This window comes from Phytophthora infestans, genomic scaffold, assembly GCF_000142945.1.
Source record: "Phytophthora infestans T30-4 supercont1.2 genomic scaffold, whole genome shotgun sequence".
Classification (NCBI taxonomy): Eukaryota; Oomycota; class Peronosporomycetes; order Peronosporales; family Peronosporaceae; genus Phytophthora; species Phytophthora infestans.
In genome coordinates this window covers 5,219,179-5,232,730 of record NW_003303757.1, presented here as the reverse complement: position 1 = coordinate 5,232,730, position 13,552 = coordinate 5,219,179, and the positions used below count along the sequence as shown (strand labels likewise).

The window sequence follows — 13,552 nt, the reverse complement described above, 5'->3', positions numbered from 1 at the left end:
AAAGAGACGAGTTTCTTATAACTTACTTATTGGGCTGTACCGGTAATTCTAACGACGGTCGTGGGTAGTATTAATTAGTGTAATAACAAAATACATTCCTCCAGGCTATGACCCATAATATAGCACTTTTTCTCTGAAGTGATTTCAAACATTGGGTATTTTCCTGCGAAGTGCTCCTTGCCTGCTTTGCCTGATGAGGCACAAAAAAGCGAGCTTGTTGACAATGAGCCTGACATTTAACCATGAGATGTTAGTGGGGCAGCTTACGGAACGATCGAAAGATCTGCTGACAGCGTGAGCAGTAATCGATTCATTGCTCAATTATTATCAAATGTGCGGGAGCTCAACGACTCGGTGAAGCTGCTGGTGCTTGAGGTGTATTATTTCGTGCAGCTGGTGGCCACTTTCCATATTTTCCAGGGCCTCAAGTCGCCGCTGAAAGTACCCCGTAGATTGCGCACCCTTCTGTCGTTCAATTTGCTCTAGCTTGCTGTTGCTTTGAGACACAATGAGGTCATACTGGCGTCGAGCATCAGACACCAATCTCGTCTTTGCGCGTATTCGCCGATCATTCGACGCCATTTTCTCTTGCTTTTCGCGTAGCCATTCTACACGCGCTCCGTCCTCATTTTGGAAGTTTCCTGTGACGGCAGCCATGGCCAATTCCAGTTCCTTCAAATAGTTCAGACCTCCACTACGCTGTAGAATACGCACTTGCCACCTCGCACACGCTGGAAGGCGCACGATAGCACTCGTAATAGCTCCATTTTCGCTGTGTTGACGTTTATGCGCCTTCTTGTTAAGGTGCGTGTTGTTACGCTTCAACACTCCAGAAGGTGGCTCTGAAGCAACACGTACCGCCACGCCACGCTTGTGTCTTTTATCGTACACGAGCGCAAAGTCGCTCAAGACAAGGTACACGGTTGAGCAATTCAGCATGGCGTCATTGACGTCGTGCTCGTCGTCTACACCAGAGTGGTCTGTCGTCCCACCGAGTTGCTTGTGCGTTCGAGGCTTGTATCGTACAATCCGCCAGCGAGCCAAACGCATGATGCCTTCGTTGGTTTCGATTGCATGTTCTCGTGTAGCTGCATCATCACCGTAGTATTCTCTCGAAGGGGTCAGAGCTTTCATCGCCACTAGACGAAATCGCTGCTGCCCACTTAGCCGACGCTCTTCGTCCGTGGCTGCCATTCGAGCTTGTGTATTTCCAGTTGCTGATTCCTGAAGTGAAGCTGACCCACCGTCATCTAGCCATCCAGGACAGCCAAGATAGTAGTTTGTGTCACTGAGTAGCGAAGCTACATCGTCATCATCTGTTGGGTCCATGAGATGAAGACGACGAGGGTCAGACTTGCGAGGTACGAGAGCTGAAGCGTCAACACGAAGCCAGAAATCGTCTGTGGCGGTGACTTCGTCGTAACGCGCTGGGCTTCGAAAGTCCACCTGAGTAGGGACAGCATTAAGCAGATTGACTTATACTCTCAACAAGGAACAACCAACGCACAATGGTAAATGTCATGTGAGGGCCAACGGAGCTGTCGGGTGCCGAATGACTGCGGCCGTCGGGTCCGACAGCGAGGGGCAAGTTGGAGCTCGATGACAGTAGACAGATTCGATCACCAAAATGAATCGGCGTCTTGTTCGACGCGTTGCCGTCCTGTAGACCGGCACTCCTATCAGAATACAAAGGGAATTGTTGCAAAGTAAGCGGAAAGGGCAAGTACAGTGATGTAGAATGCAGGAGCTCACGGGTGGACTCGTTTCTGTTTGGTGCTTCCGTCGTCGTTCTTGAATTGCAAGAAAGCCACGTGCGCGTTCTTTATATCTCCGTAAGTAGGAGGCGGAGGCGGGGCCAGTGTCTTAACCTGTTCAAACGCACGACCTCGGCGAAGCAGTGCCATCGCTCGCAGCAGTTTTGAGTGCAGCGACTCTCGCACAGCCGGAGCTTCCTCCATGTTCTCCATTTCCTTTAACGCTGCAGCACAGACCGTAGCCAATTTCTTTAACAAATCGTCTTGTGGAACGAGTGCAACGCGGCGGTTTTGCAGATGTATTGCCTGCTCTCGGAAGATTTTGCTGGCCATAAAGTTCTGATACTGCTCGAAGGACGTCGCGCCTTCGGGAAGCTCCATGGCATCCTTAGCGAGCCGAGGCAAAGCTCGACGACGTTGACGACCTATGTTATGGTCATCTGCTACTTGCGCAGCTAGCGTCTTGTGCTTTGATGCTTTCGCCAGTAGAGGAGCCGGATGAAGCAACGGTAGAGAAGTTGACATGCTCAGCTGAGGTGCGTGCAGCTGTTGCTGGTGCAGCACGCGGAGCACATTATGACCTGCTCGTACCTGCACAACGCGCTCTCGACTGCGTTCGACGAGGTCGTGGAGGAGCTCTCGCTGCACCATGTCACCGAGCATGTAGCCATTCTGCTTGAACGTCGAGGACGTGGTCACCACAAAGTACGAATTTACGAAAACATTTCGAGAAATACCGCAAAAAAAAAACACAGAATCGTCTTGCCCTACTAAGTACGAGAGCGAGTAACCTTACTAAAATTTTGAGTAAAATTGCTCGTACGTCTGCGGTTTGGGATTATTTTCTTAAAACCGGTATTTGGTCGGTATTTTCAAGCTTAAATTTCGTCCGGTACTTGTTTACCTTAAATCAATAGTATGATAACCTTGTAAGATAACCCGAAAAACGATGATCGACCGCCGCTATCACCGCTCCTTGCAAGTGTTCTCGTGGGTTGCCTGTGCAGCCATGACGGCGAAGCTCGTGCTCTTCACCGAATACGGCACTCGGAGGGGGCATGGTGAGCACGAGCACGTCTTCACGGGGGTACGAGAGACCACATTTCGCCCGTCATTTCCATCACTAATGTCCGCATTGATGTGTGGCTCACAGATTCAGAGGTACACGGACAAGCAGCTGGACAAGTTCTTCGGCGTGGAGGACATCAAGAAGCAGGCGCAGCCCGACCAGCAGCATTCGCCCCCTGCTGCTGACAAGAAGGAATAACACAATAGACAAGTCTGCCATGCAAACGACATGTATCTACAGTAAATGCAAGAGCTACTTGCTTGCATTTGGCCCCTAGAATGGTCGTCCCTCTCTCTTAGTTGATACTTTTTACTCGCTCGGTTCATTCGGAGTATGCGCGCTGGGCTTGAACACAGCAAACTGCGGTCGCGGCGGTTTGTGCTGTGCAGTCGACCCACCACGACGAGCGCCGTACACTCCTGGACGTGAAGGTGGCGCCATCATGGCAGCCAGCGGATCCTTCTTCATCAACATGTGAGACGGCGGCGGAGCCATGAGCGCAGCTAGCGGGTCGTTACTAGGCGCAGGTCCAGAGCTGATCGAGCCAGGGGCCGAGTTTGAGCCAACCGGAGGAACGCCGACGCTAGATCCAGGCGCGCTGGCAGGCGTCGGGCCAGTAGGCGGCGCGCTGGGCATCGTCGGCTCCTCTGCAGCAGCCTCGCCTGGGAATATCCAGCGCTTGGCATCCTCGTCAAAGTAGGCTTCCATCTGTTCGCCAAGCTTAGCCACCTTGGCTTCAGGATTCATCTTTGTGGCGATAAAAGACGACAAACCAGACAACCAACCCGACCCTTTCGAGCTTCCACTAGGTGGAGGGGTCTTGGAGCGCCCCGACTTCTTGGCCTTGAGCTTGGGACTTGCCTTGCCCTTATCGCTTGATGGACCACTCATCGCGGCAGCGTCAGTAGGCGGAAGCGAAGCAGCCATCTCAGAGACCAACCCAGACGCTAATGTCTTAGGCTGACTCAAAGAGCTTATGTCGCCTGGCAGTTCCAACGGAGCTGGTTTCTGGAATGCCGGGCGTGCTGTCGGTGTGCCTTGTGAATGCTGCGAGTACTGGGAGTGCTGCGACGTCTGCGATGACGGAGGCTGCTGGTGCATCTGCTGAGGCGGATACTGCGGCGTATTGTTCATAGCTGACGGCATTTCGTGGAAGCTACTACTGCTGTGCGTGCTGTGGTTGCTTCCAGGAGGTTCCATCGAGTGCTGCTTCCGCATCAATGGCACAGAACCGTGCTTCTGAGGACCAAGACGTCCATTCCCCGAGAACGGGCCAGGCGACTGATGCTGAAGACCTGGACGCCCGTTACCGGAGAACGGGCCCGACGGGGGGATACTGCTGCTGGATGCCTGTCTCGCGTAGGGACCTGCAGGTGACGCCACCGAAGGACGGTTGAAGCCATTCGACGAGCCCGGGCCGCTTCCTTGTGACACTGGTGGAGTCGCGTGGTTATAGGAAGTGGTAGGCACAGGTCCATGCGAACTAGGCGGTGGCGTCATGTGCGCATGAGGTGGCGGGGTTTGCTGCGGGTATGATGGTGCAGGCGACGAGGTCGATGCCGGCACAGATGGAGTGCTCGGGTAGTTCGCTGCTGGTGGATTCGCCTCGTTCGCGTACAAACCACCAGGTGATGCACTCGGACCCGTAGACGCGGCAGTACTGGAGTCGTTGCCTTCCACCACGCGATTCACGATTTTGCCCATAATACTCAACGCACTACCCAGACCCCACTTGCCTTGCTTGCGACTTCCACTACTAGTCGACGCCGCCACTGAGGCCACTCGGTCTTGACCGAGATGTTGGCGCAATCGGTCATCCAGCACTGTGAGCTGGTTCTGCATGCCTTCTAAGTACATGGAAGTCCCGGGCTTCATCGTCGCCGTCACCGCCTTGATCACCGTCAGCATGGACGTGACATACTTAAACGCAGTCTCCATTTTCCCGTGATCCGCCAACAGCATAGCATAAATAAGCTTGTAGCCTTGGAAAGGAATCATCAGGTTTGCCGAGGCGCCCTTAGCTTGTTTCTGGGCCCATTCATACACCTCCGTACGCTGCACCGCTCCAGGCGACACGTAGAATCTCGCTTCTGTTGGTGTGCGGTGGTCCCCACCCAAGAGCGCCATTTTCGACGTCGGCATGGGCGCTTCCACTTGAATTCCTGCTAGCAAGTAGCATACATGGGCTGCAGCAACGGCATTAACTTCGGTCCATAACCGGTCTCCGAGTTCCGTCAAGATCTTGTTAGTGTCTGCAGTCCGATTGGCCAGGAGAACTTGAACATGCGAGACCCACGTTGACAGCACGAGAGAATCCGACGACTGCTGGATGTTCGTTTGCAGTAGACGCTTCGGTTCTTGCACGCTCTTCTCCTGTTGATCCGCGAACGACATGAACAAGGCGCGGCTTGGATCCCCCGTCGCATATGTTTCGTCCAAGTAGGTGCGCAGGACTCGCTGACGGACACAGGAGATCAAGAAATTAAAAGACATAAACCTGTATTTGATCCCACTTGGTGTCAGGACGTACCTTGTACTCTTCCTTGTCGGTAAACGAAGCGATCAGCATAGCCTCTGGCCACATGTGGGCGCTCATAGCAGTCGAGACCGCACCCTTACGGTCACCAACTAACAGCAGTTCGCGTAGTTCGTTTGCATGCTTCTGCATCAGATCCGGGTGCTAGCAAATACAAAACACACGTTAGCTTGAAGATGACTCTCTTCACATGATACCTGCTTACCGTTGCAGGTTGAAGCTTCCGAAGCGGAAACGTTGGGAGCTGGTTACCACTTCGCCGCTTGCTGCTTTCACTGAGTAGTGCGATCAATTGAGCCTCTGGCGAATCAGGATCGCTGGGGTTCAATGTGCCAGGATCCGAGCGCAACTTTCCATTGCATTTTACCATGACACGCAGGATGCCCAGAAGCAAGCGATCGTTCTCGTCCTCAGCCTCAGCAATACTAGTAGGTGCCTCGCTACGCTTCAGTCGGTCATTCAGGTACTCTAGAATTGCCTCGTCAGACACGTTTTCCGTCAGCGGGCCAGGGAACATGTCCATCTGTTCAAACTCCTTGTTCTTCGGGTGTAGTTGGTCCATGCGATACAAATTCACCGGTCCTTTGCGAAGTTCACCTTTGCCACCGTTATCGAACGCAGACGGTCTGAATTAATGTATGTAAAACGCAACAAGACAATGTTAAAGCAGGCAATACGACGGTAAAATTCACTGGTGAGTACGTACGTTGCGGGACCTCGAGGACTGTTGCGGAAGCTGCTTCCTGCGATATTCAGTCGCAGTTTCCTCTTAGGGAACATTGTCACCACGTTGCCACCAAAGCCGAATGACGCAAGACACGATGGAGCGGCGACACAAGGGTCCTTGAACTTGTTGCTAGTCTTCACGACAGGCGCTGCGACAGAATGGGACGTCTGGTGTGCGTTACTCGCTCCATATTTATGGCCAACTGCAGTACCGTAATCAGCAGCATTATAACCTGCAGCTTGTGATTGTCCGGCACCACCACGATAGCCGTATCCAGTCGTATCACGATGCTGCGGTTGCTGCTGCTGATACTGCTGATACTGCTGGTTGGACTGTTGCGTCTGATGCTGTGAGAAGTTAGCGGGACTTGACCTGCCAGCTCCAGGAGCACCAGAGTCAAAATAATTTCCTGGACGTGCTGCGTACAAGGCATCCGTACCAGCACCGGCGTGCTGGAAAGACGAGTGAGTTTCTGCGACTTGCATCCCCACAGCCGCACTACCGTGCGCCTGGCCCTGTTGCTCTTGTTGGTGATGGTATACTGTCTGCTCAAATTGATACGATGAAGGCCCAGCCTCTGCCTGTGGCGCCGGCGAGGATGAAAAGAAATCCGACGAGGGGCGCTGTCCACCGAAATCTTGTGCGTTCGAACCAGAAAACCCGTCGAATGCTTGAGGCTGACTACCATTTTGGTCGTTAGCAAACTGCGACGCCTCAAGGTCCGTAGTGTTTGTTGACAGGTGCCCAGCATTAATATTGGTAGCAGTGGACTGGAATGCACCAACATTACTGGAGTCGCGCTGTCCAATGTCACTTGGCATAGCGGGCATACCACTTGTTGCTGTGACATCAGTCGTCGGGGTCGCTTCAGGTGCAGGCACTGAAGACGCAACTGTACTCGCTCCGATGTCGAATTCGCGGTGGGTTTCTGGGTACGTTTGCTGCTGTTCCTGCACCTGCTGCGGAACGGGTGCAGCGGCCTGAAAGCCCGGCATGCTTGAGCCAATAGTCCCCTGGTGCTGCTGCGCCTGCACTTCTGACGAGTCTTGCGCAGCAGAGCCAAAGAATGATGACGCTGTTGCTTCAGTCGTGGAAGCTCCACCAAAGAATGAGTTCGCATCCACCGGAGAACGCGGTGGTTCTTCATGGTGCTGGACATTTTGCTGAAGCTGGAAAGACGTGTCGCTTTCAAATCGACTCATTGAAGAGCTAGAAGCTGGACGCGACAAACTGACATTGTCGATTGAGCCGTACGATGTGTTCAAGTCATGAGACTGCGTTGAAGGTCGCATCCCGGCTGCACTTGTCGACACATGAGCACCGTGCTGGTCCGCATACGACGACGCATTACTCCCACTTCGCGAAAATGAAGGCTGGGCCGGTGGTTGCTGATAAACTGATCCTGTCGGCACAGACGAACGTCCAAAGAATGCATCAGCCGATGTTCCAGACGATGACCGCGTGTGGTCGCCCAATCCCCTCGCAGCGCTTCGACCAAAGTCCGAGTGATTCAAATCCTGCTGTCCACCATACGCTCGTTGGGCTGGGCTAGCACTCCCGAAAACCTCTGGTGCAGCATGGTGGTTGTACTTGTTTGGTGTTCCGAAAGTCGATCCTTGTCCAAGCTGATGGTGTGGTGGCTGAGCTGGGCTGCCAGCAAAAGCTGATGTCGCGGGTTGCTGGCTGTAGCTGTCTGGCGTCCCGGGAGCCGACTTTTGATTGCTATACCGATTCTGCCCTCCGAAGACGCTCGTCTCACGCTGAGCACTGTTGCTCGTAAACGAGCTCGTAGATGATTGGCGGCTGAAATGACCTGCAGTACTCATTCCCGCTCCAACACCGCCGCTTTGTCCATAGGAAGCACCCGCCGTTTCTTGATGCGAATAGGACGTTGCAGTACTTTGAGCATTTTGGTTGTGGCTCTGGGTCCCACTATACGAAGCGCTTGGTCCGACTGACTGCTGTCCGAAGTGGCTCGCCGCGCTGTTATCAGGTCGTGAATACCCACCAAAGACAGCATCTGCAGAAGCCTGAGCACTTCCACCAAAGTGCGAGGAGCCACGATCGACGCCAGCACTGAAGACGCTACCAGCAGATGGAGCGGCATTTCCGAAGCCATGTTGAGCACTACCACCTCGCGAAGCAAATGGATCTGCAGTGTTGTAAGAACTTTGCGACTCGAAAGGGCTCGCGGAGGAACTTGCTGCTGGCTGGTCGAAAGGACTTGAGGCAAACTGACTCTGAGCAGAAGTAAAAGTCGATGCACCGCTGCCAGAATAACCACCACGCCCAGCCTGATTGTATCCCTGACAGAAATCATCACACAGGATTATTACCAAATAATTTGAATGGATATCTTGCCAGACAGAGTAACTCGTACCTGATCGTTCTGGAAACTTGAGTGCGGCACCGGCTGACCAAATGCACTTGTAGAAGGACCCGAGCCAAAGAGATCACCTGCATCTGAAGATTGGAGCTCATGCTCCTCAGTAGGCTTCGTTTCTGCTGGTGGTGCAGCAGGCGACGCACCAAACGAGCTGAATGGATTGGGGACATCAGCGCCAGCAGTGGCACCAAAGAGCGACGCAGCACTCTCAACGCTCTCATCCTTAATAGCGTCTCCGTCCTGGTGATCAAAACTGGAATCTGTCGACGCAGCAGGTGGTGCTCTGGTCGCGTGCTGAGATGGAGGGAAAGTACTCGGTGAGCTTGAAAATGGATTAGCATCAGCCGACGAATCATTTCCAAACATCGAAGAGGCAGTGGCTGGTTCAGACTCTCCAAACGCAGCTACCGGGTCGGAGTCTGGCGCAGATGATGCAAACGGTTCCTGCACTTCACGACGTTCAATGCTTTCCGTCACGTAGTGACCACGCGTTGAGTTAAACTCCGAGACTAGTCGCGGGTTCGTGTTTACAGACTCGCACATGCTGGTTGCTTCAGACGCGTTTCCATCCGAGAATCCCCCGTCACTGCCATTGTCGGAACCACCGATTGTCGTCCCAGGCGCCGAGAACTGACCTTCACTTACCGATGGGTAATCCGTACCGAAAGCTGTACTAGCGTTGGATGAGTCCACCATACTCGGTGTTTCAGACACCGTACCGTCCGAAAAAGCGCCACCTTCACTGACATGCTCCGACCCGCCAAATGTAGCACCCGCAGACGATACCCCAAAAGACGCTATCGAACTGCTGCCATCATGATCCGTGCTCGCTACAGACGATTGATACATGCGATGGCTTGCAAACGACGACTGGGAACCTCCATACAGAGACGAAGGCCGTCCCGCAGACGGGAAAAATGAGTTTTCACCAGAAAACGACACAACTGAATCGCGCTCTTCTTCATCGCTTTGGCCCTGACGGGTGTCGCGATGAGATTCGCCCTCGTGCTGCTGATCATGTCCACCCGAGCGCAATGAACCAGCGTCCCACCTTACTCCCGAGTTCTCATAGGAATCCTGACCCTCAGCTCTCTCACCATCTGTAAATGCCATCGAATTGTGCTGGGTTTGGTCGTCACCGTGTGCGGCAGCACCAGAGAATTCGTCCTGAAAGCCTGAGTTGCCATCGCCTTGGGGCGATGGTAGACGTCCAAAGGAACCACCAGTGCCAGTCGGAGTATGCAGGAAACGAGCGCTGCGAGGTGCCTCCGGAAAGACATTGGGGTCACTGTCTTGGCTGCCAGTCGTAGCAATGGCATTTGAGAACGGTGACGTCTCGGTATCTAACGATGTAGCTGGTTTCGCCTCAAAACTCCTCTCAGCAGAATGCAATCGTGGTGGTTCCTCTTGAAGCTTCGAAGGCGTCACAGGGGAGGCTGCCACGTCTGAAACTATTTCTTCTTGGGTAGCAATCTGGGTCGCTTCGGATGCAGGGTACTCGGAAGCAAACACCGTCTTTTGAGCCTCAAGTGGCAACGTTTCCTGTTTCGGTGGGGACTCAGCAACAGGAGTAGAAAGAGGCGGCGGCGGCTGAGACGGAAGTGAGAAGGACGTATCTTGTCCAGAAAAAGCGGAAGCAGCAGACTCTCCATGCACGTGCTGAACCGCGGCCGTCTGGCCCTTAACAGTCTCATCCCAGTCCTCATCTGCATGATCATCGTGGTCAAACAACTCGTCTTCATCGCCATCTCCCCAAAACTCACCGGCAGCACCCCCAGGACTAGCAAGCTCGACGGGCGCTTTCACAAGCGTATCTGTCTGAATATTTGTCGTTGTTGTCGTGGTGGTAGCTAGCGTACTGATGGTGGTAACCTCCCGCGTCTCCAGTGCATGCGATCCCTTCGCCACTGATTCTTCATGCTGACCCCAGTCCTCCTCCCATTGCTCATCCTGCTGGTACGACTCGCCCGCCGTGGAGGCTGTAGCCGGGGGAGCAGTGTGAGTCAAATCTTCGGTCGCAGTGAGCGAATTCGGTTGAAAGACGCTTTGCGCCGACTCAGTGGGGAACAAAGTCGACGGCGACGTGACATCAAGAAGAGGAGGAGGAGCTTGAGCATGAACGTGCTCAAATGGCGATCTGGCGTCCTGAGGCGGCACCTGCATATTTGTGTAGCTCTTCGTCTCAAACGTGGGATGGGTCTCCTCGGTAGAAAGCGAAGTTTGCGGCACTGCAGCAGGAGGTGCAAACGAGGACTGAACCTGGGCGTGCTCAAACTGCGATTTCTTTTCCAGCGAGGGCATCTGAGCAGCGTGAAAGCTCGTCGATTCAAACACACCAGTCGCTGGTTCCGTCAAGAAGCTCGTTGCCGGAGGTGGTAGCGCCATGGCTGTCTCCCCCTTCGTCTCAAACGTACTAGCAGTAGATGCTTCAGTCGCGGGTATTTCAAAAGCCGGTGGCTGCGTAGGCGAGGTCTTTGTCTTCGGAACAGGCGATGCGAATGCATCGTCATCATCTCCCCACGCAAACTCGTCCACCGGAGCTTCCGCTGCCGCTGCAGCTGCGGCTGCCAGTACTGTAGCTGTTGTCATCTCTTTAGTTTCAGTCTCATCCGCTGGGTTCGAAAGCACCGCCGAGGGCGAGTCGCACTTCCAGCCATCATCGCTATACAGATCTTCAGCGTCTTCCATCGAGAATAGCTGTGTCGGCTTGGATCCAGTCGTAGTTGAATTCGTCGTTCTGCTCGACTTTGCGTTAAAACTAGCAGTAACAGGAGCGGTATTGGCCGATACAGCCGCACTAGCCACTCCCGTCACGCCCAATCCTCCGCCACTAATACTCATCGTCGAGGAGCTTGTCGAGGTCGTAGTGACGCTCCTGTTGACGCCTGTAATACTCAGGGATCCGACTGAAGGCATGGGCGGGGGTGGTGTCACCCGTTGGCTGCCTAGTCCCCCAATTGGTGGCGGTCTCCAGCCAGATGACAAGGATGTAGTCGATCCCTGGCCCGAGGCGGACACCGGTCGCATAGTCATGCTACTATAGCTGCGGTTACTGCTGGTACTGGCGTTGCTGCCTGCGCGGCTACGTGATGCGTTGTCGATGCCCAGTGACGCGAAAAAATCCTGATGCGCCGCGGCATTTGCAGGCTTCTGACGCAGCCGCGTGCCGGCGCTCACAGGTCTGGCACGGGTAGAACCGGCATTGATGGCACCTGGGGGAGCACCCGCGCTAGGCGTTGAGCCTGCGGCGGAGAAGAAGCCGCGGCTCCCGTCCATCGTCGCTTCCTCTGCTTCGTGTGCGCTTGGATGCGGTTTCGACTTTGGGACTCATACCATCACTCTTGAAGATGGTATATGCACTATTTTCCCTCGAAACAGTGATGGGTCAGATGACGTGGACAGTACTACAAGGACTCTGATAGACTGTAATTTGCAGTCGGCTTCGATGTTCGGTAGATGTTCAGACGCTCCGTTGCAGTCTGCATTGCAGATGGTGTCGAGTCATCTACACAGCAGCGGACATCACAAAGAAACTGAGATAGTAGCTACTGCAAACTCGCGTATAGTACTAACGTCAAAATTAAATTCTGAAAGTAGTACAGTAGATTAAAAAAAAGGTATTGGAGCAGTCATTCATTTGATCTTTTGAAGAATAGGTACGCCTGATTTGCTACCTAAGATTTATAAGCGGTACAGAAATAATAACTTTTTTATTTCTGGACCGCTTTTAGTTAAAAAGTAAGGGTTAGGAATTAAAACAAAATTTGGTCAGGGTGCTCATTAAAGATTTTATTACTTTGAAGCGGCCTTTCACCGGCAAGTCTCTAAATCGTGGCACATGCCTTTTCCGTGAAAAAATCTAGCTGTCATAGAGGATCATGATGTCGAGTGATTTGGTCATTGCGCTGAAGACTACAGTGATTAGTGTATCGACGTTTTGAACTCCTTAAACCGGATTACATTCCTCTAAATCGGATCTTCTTACCCTAGTCGCATCTTCTTTTATTTAGCCGTTAAATCGGTCTCCGAGTATGGCAAAAATAATCCGTATCTCGGTGCAAATCCACAGCAAGCCGGCGATTCACCGCCACGGTGTCTCATCCGTCGAGTCGCTGGCGGTGCAGAGCGCGGAGAAGCAGAAACACTAAGAAGGATGCCGGTCGAGGTGCAGCGCAAACTGACGGTGCTAGGCTACCCGGGCGTGGGCAAGTCGTCGCTCACCACGTGCTTCGTGGAGAACCGCTTCGTGGAAAACTACGACCCGACCATTGAGAACACCTTCCACAAGACCATCCGAGTGCGGAACGCCCACTTTGTTACGGACATCGTGGACACCGCAGGCATGGTGCGAGCATCATTTGGCGTACTACGGAGCTGTAGGAGCTCTATAGCTAATGTGTTGCTGGAATTCTATGGTTATAGGACGAGTACGCCAACTTCTCGCAGGCTGCGTCAGTGGGCGTGCACGGCTACGTGCTTGTATACTCGATCGGCTCGCGCACGTCTTTCGAGAAGCTCAAACTCATTAACGAGAAGCTAGTCAACATGTTGGGCTCCAAGCCGCCGCGTGTGCTGGTGGGCAGCATGTCAGATCTAGAAAAGGCCAGGCAAGTGCCGCCCGCAGATAAATGCTGGTGGGGAGCGCGGTGTTGATGACATGACCGTGTGTATTGTAGAGAGGTGACCGTAGAAGAAGGCCGGACGCTGGCAAGCGATTGGGAATGCCCCTTCGTGGAATGCTCAGCTAAAGACAACGAAAACATCAGTAAGGATTTAGCGTCTATAGAAGAATAAAGCTGTTCATGGGTGATAAATTACTAAGCTTGCTGTGAGTTACTTTCCAGCGCGCTTCGCGTTGTCATGCCCGACGTCGGGCACTCATGCATCGGAACACTGGAAGTAGGTTACTAGTTCTGACAGTGTGAAAGCATCGAGTTGGACCGAACATTTGTGCAGTGCGTGCTCTGTATTGTAGTAGCTGGGTACGAACAGCAGCGCAGTTACTGATCCGGTTGATGGAATGATGTGACTATAATGCCAAAGGAATCCAGCTTGTAGTAGCTTCACCTTGCTCGTGAAG

The 13,552-nt window shown here is 53.4% G+C and overlaps 3 protein-coding genes across 3 annotated transcripts; 1 reads left to right on the top strand and 2 right to left on the bottom strand.

Moving 5' to 3' along the window:
* Window positions 1-327: 327 nt before the first annotated feature.
* PITG_01948 (uncharacterized protein) lies at window positions 328-2,405 on the bottom strand (the record flags this gene model as incomplete). Its single annotated transcript, XM_002908491.1, has 6 exons — window positions 328-751; window positions 827-1,175; window positions 1,245-1,301; window positions 1,386-1,446; window positions 1,508-1,673; window positions 1,753-2,405. 6 exons carry the CDS (start codon window positions 2,403-2,405, stop codon window positions 328-330), a joined length of 1,710 nt encoding a protein of 569 aa, XP_002908537.1.
* Window positions 2,406-3,065: 660 nt separating this feature from the next.
* On the bottom strand, window positions 3,066-11,748 carry PITG_01947 (COPII coat assembly protein SEC16, putative; the record flags this gene model as incomplete). The annotated part of the gene is made up of 6 exons (XM_002908490.1): window positions 3,066-5,280; window positions 5,354-5,503; window positions 5,565-5,985; window positions 6,066-7,846; window positions 8,095-8,238; window positions 8,467-11,748. The coding sequence occupies 6 exons, from the start codon at window positions 11,746-11,748 to the stop codon at window positions 3,133-3,135; spliced, it is 7,926 nt and encodes a 2,641-aa protein (XP_002908536.1).
* Window positions 11,749-12,625: 877 nt separating this feature from the next.
* Window positions 12,626-13,266, top strand: PITG_01946 (ras family GTPase, putative; the record flags this gene model as incomplete). The annotated part of the gene is made up of 3 exons (XM_002908489.1): window positions 12,626-12,817; window positions 12,895-13,083; window positions 13,153-13,266. 3 exons carry the CDS (start codon window positions 12,626-12,628, stop codon window positions 13,264-13,266), a joined length of 495 nt encoding a protein of 164 aa, XP_002908535.1.
* Window positions 13,267-13,552: the final 286 nt, after the last annotated feature.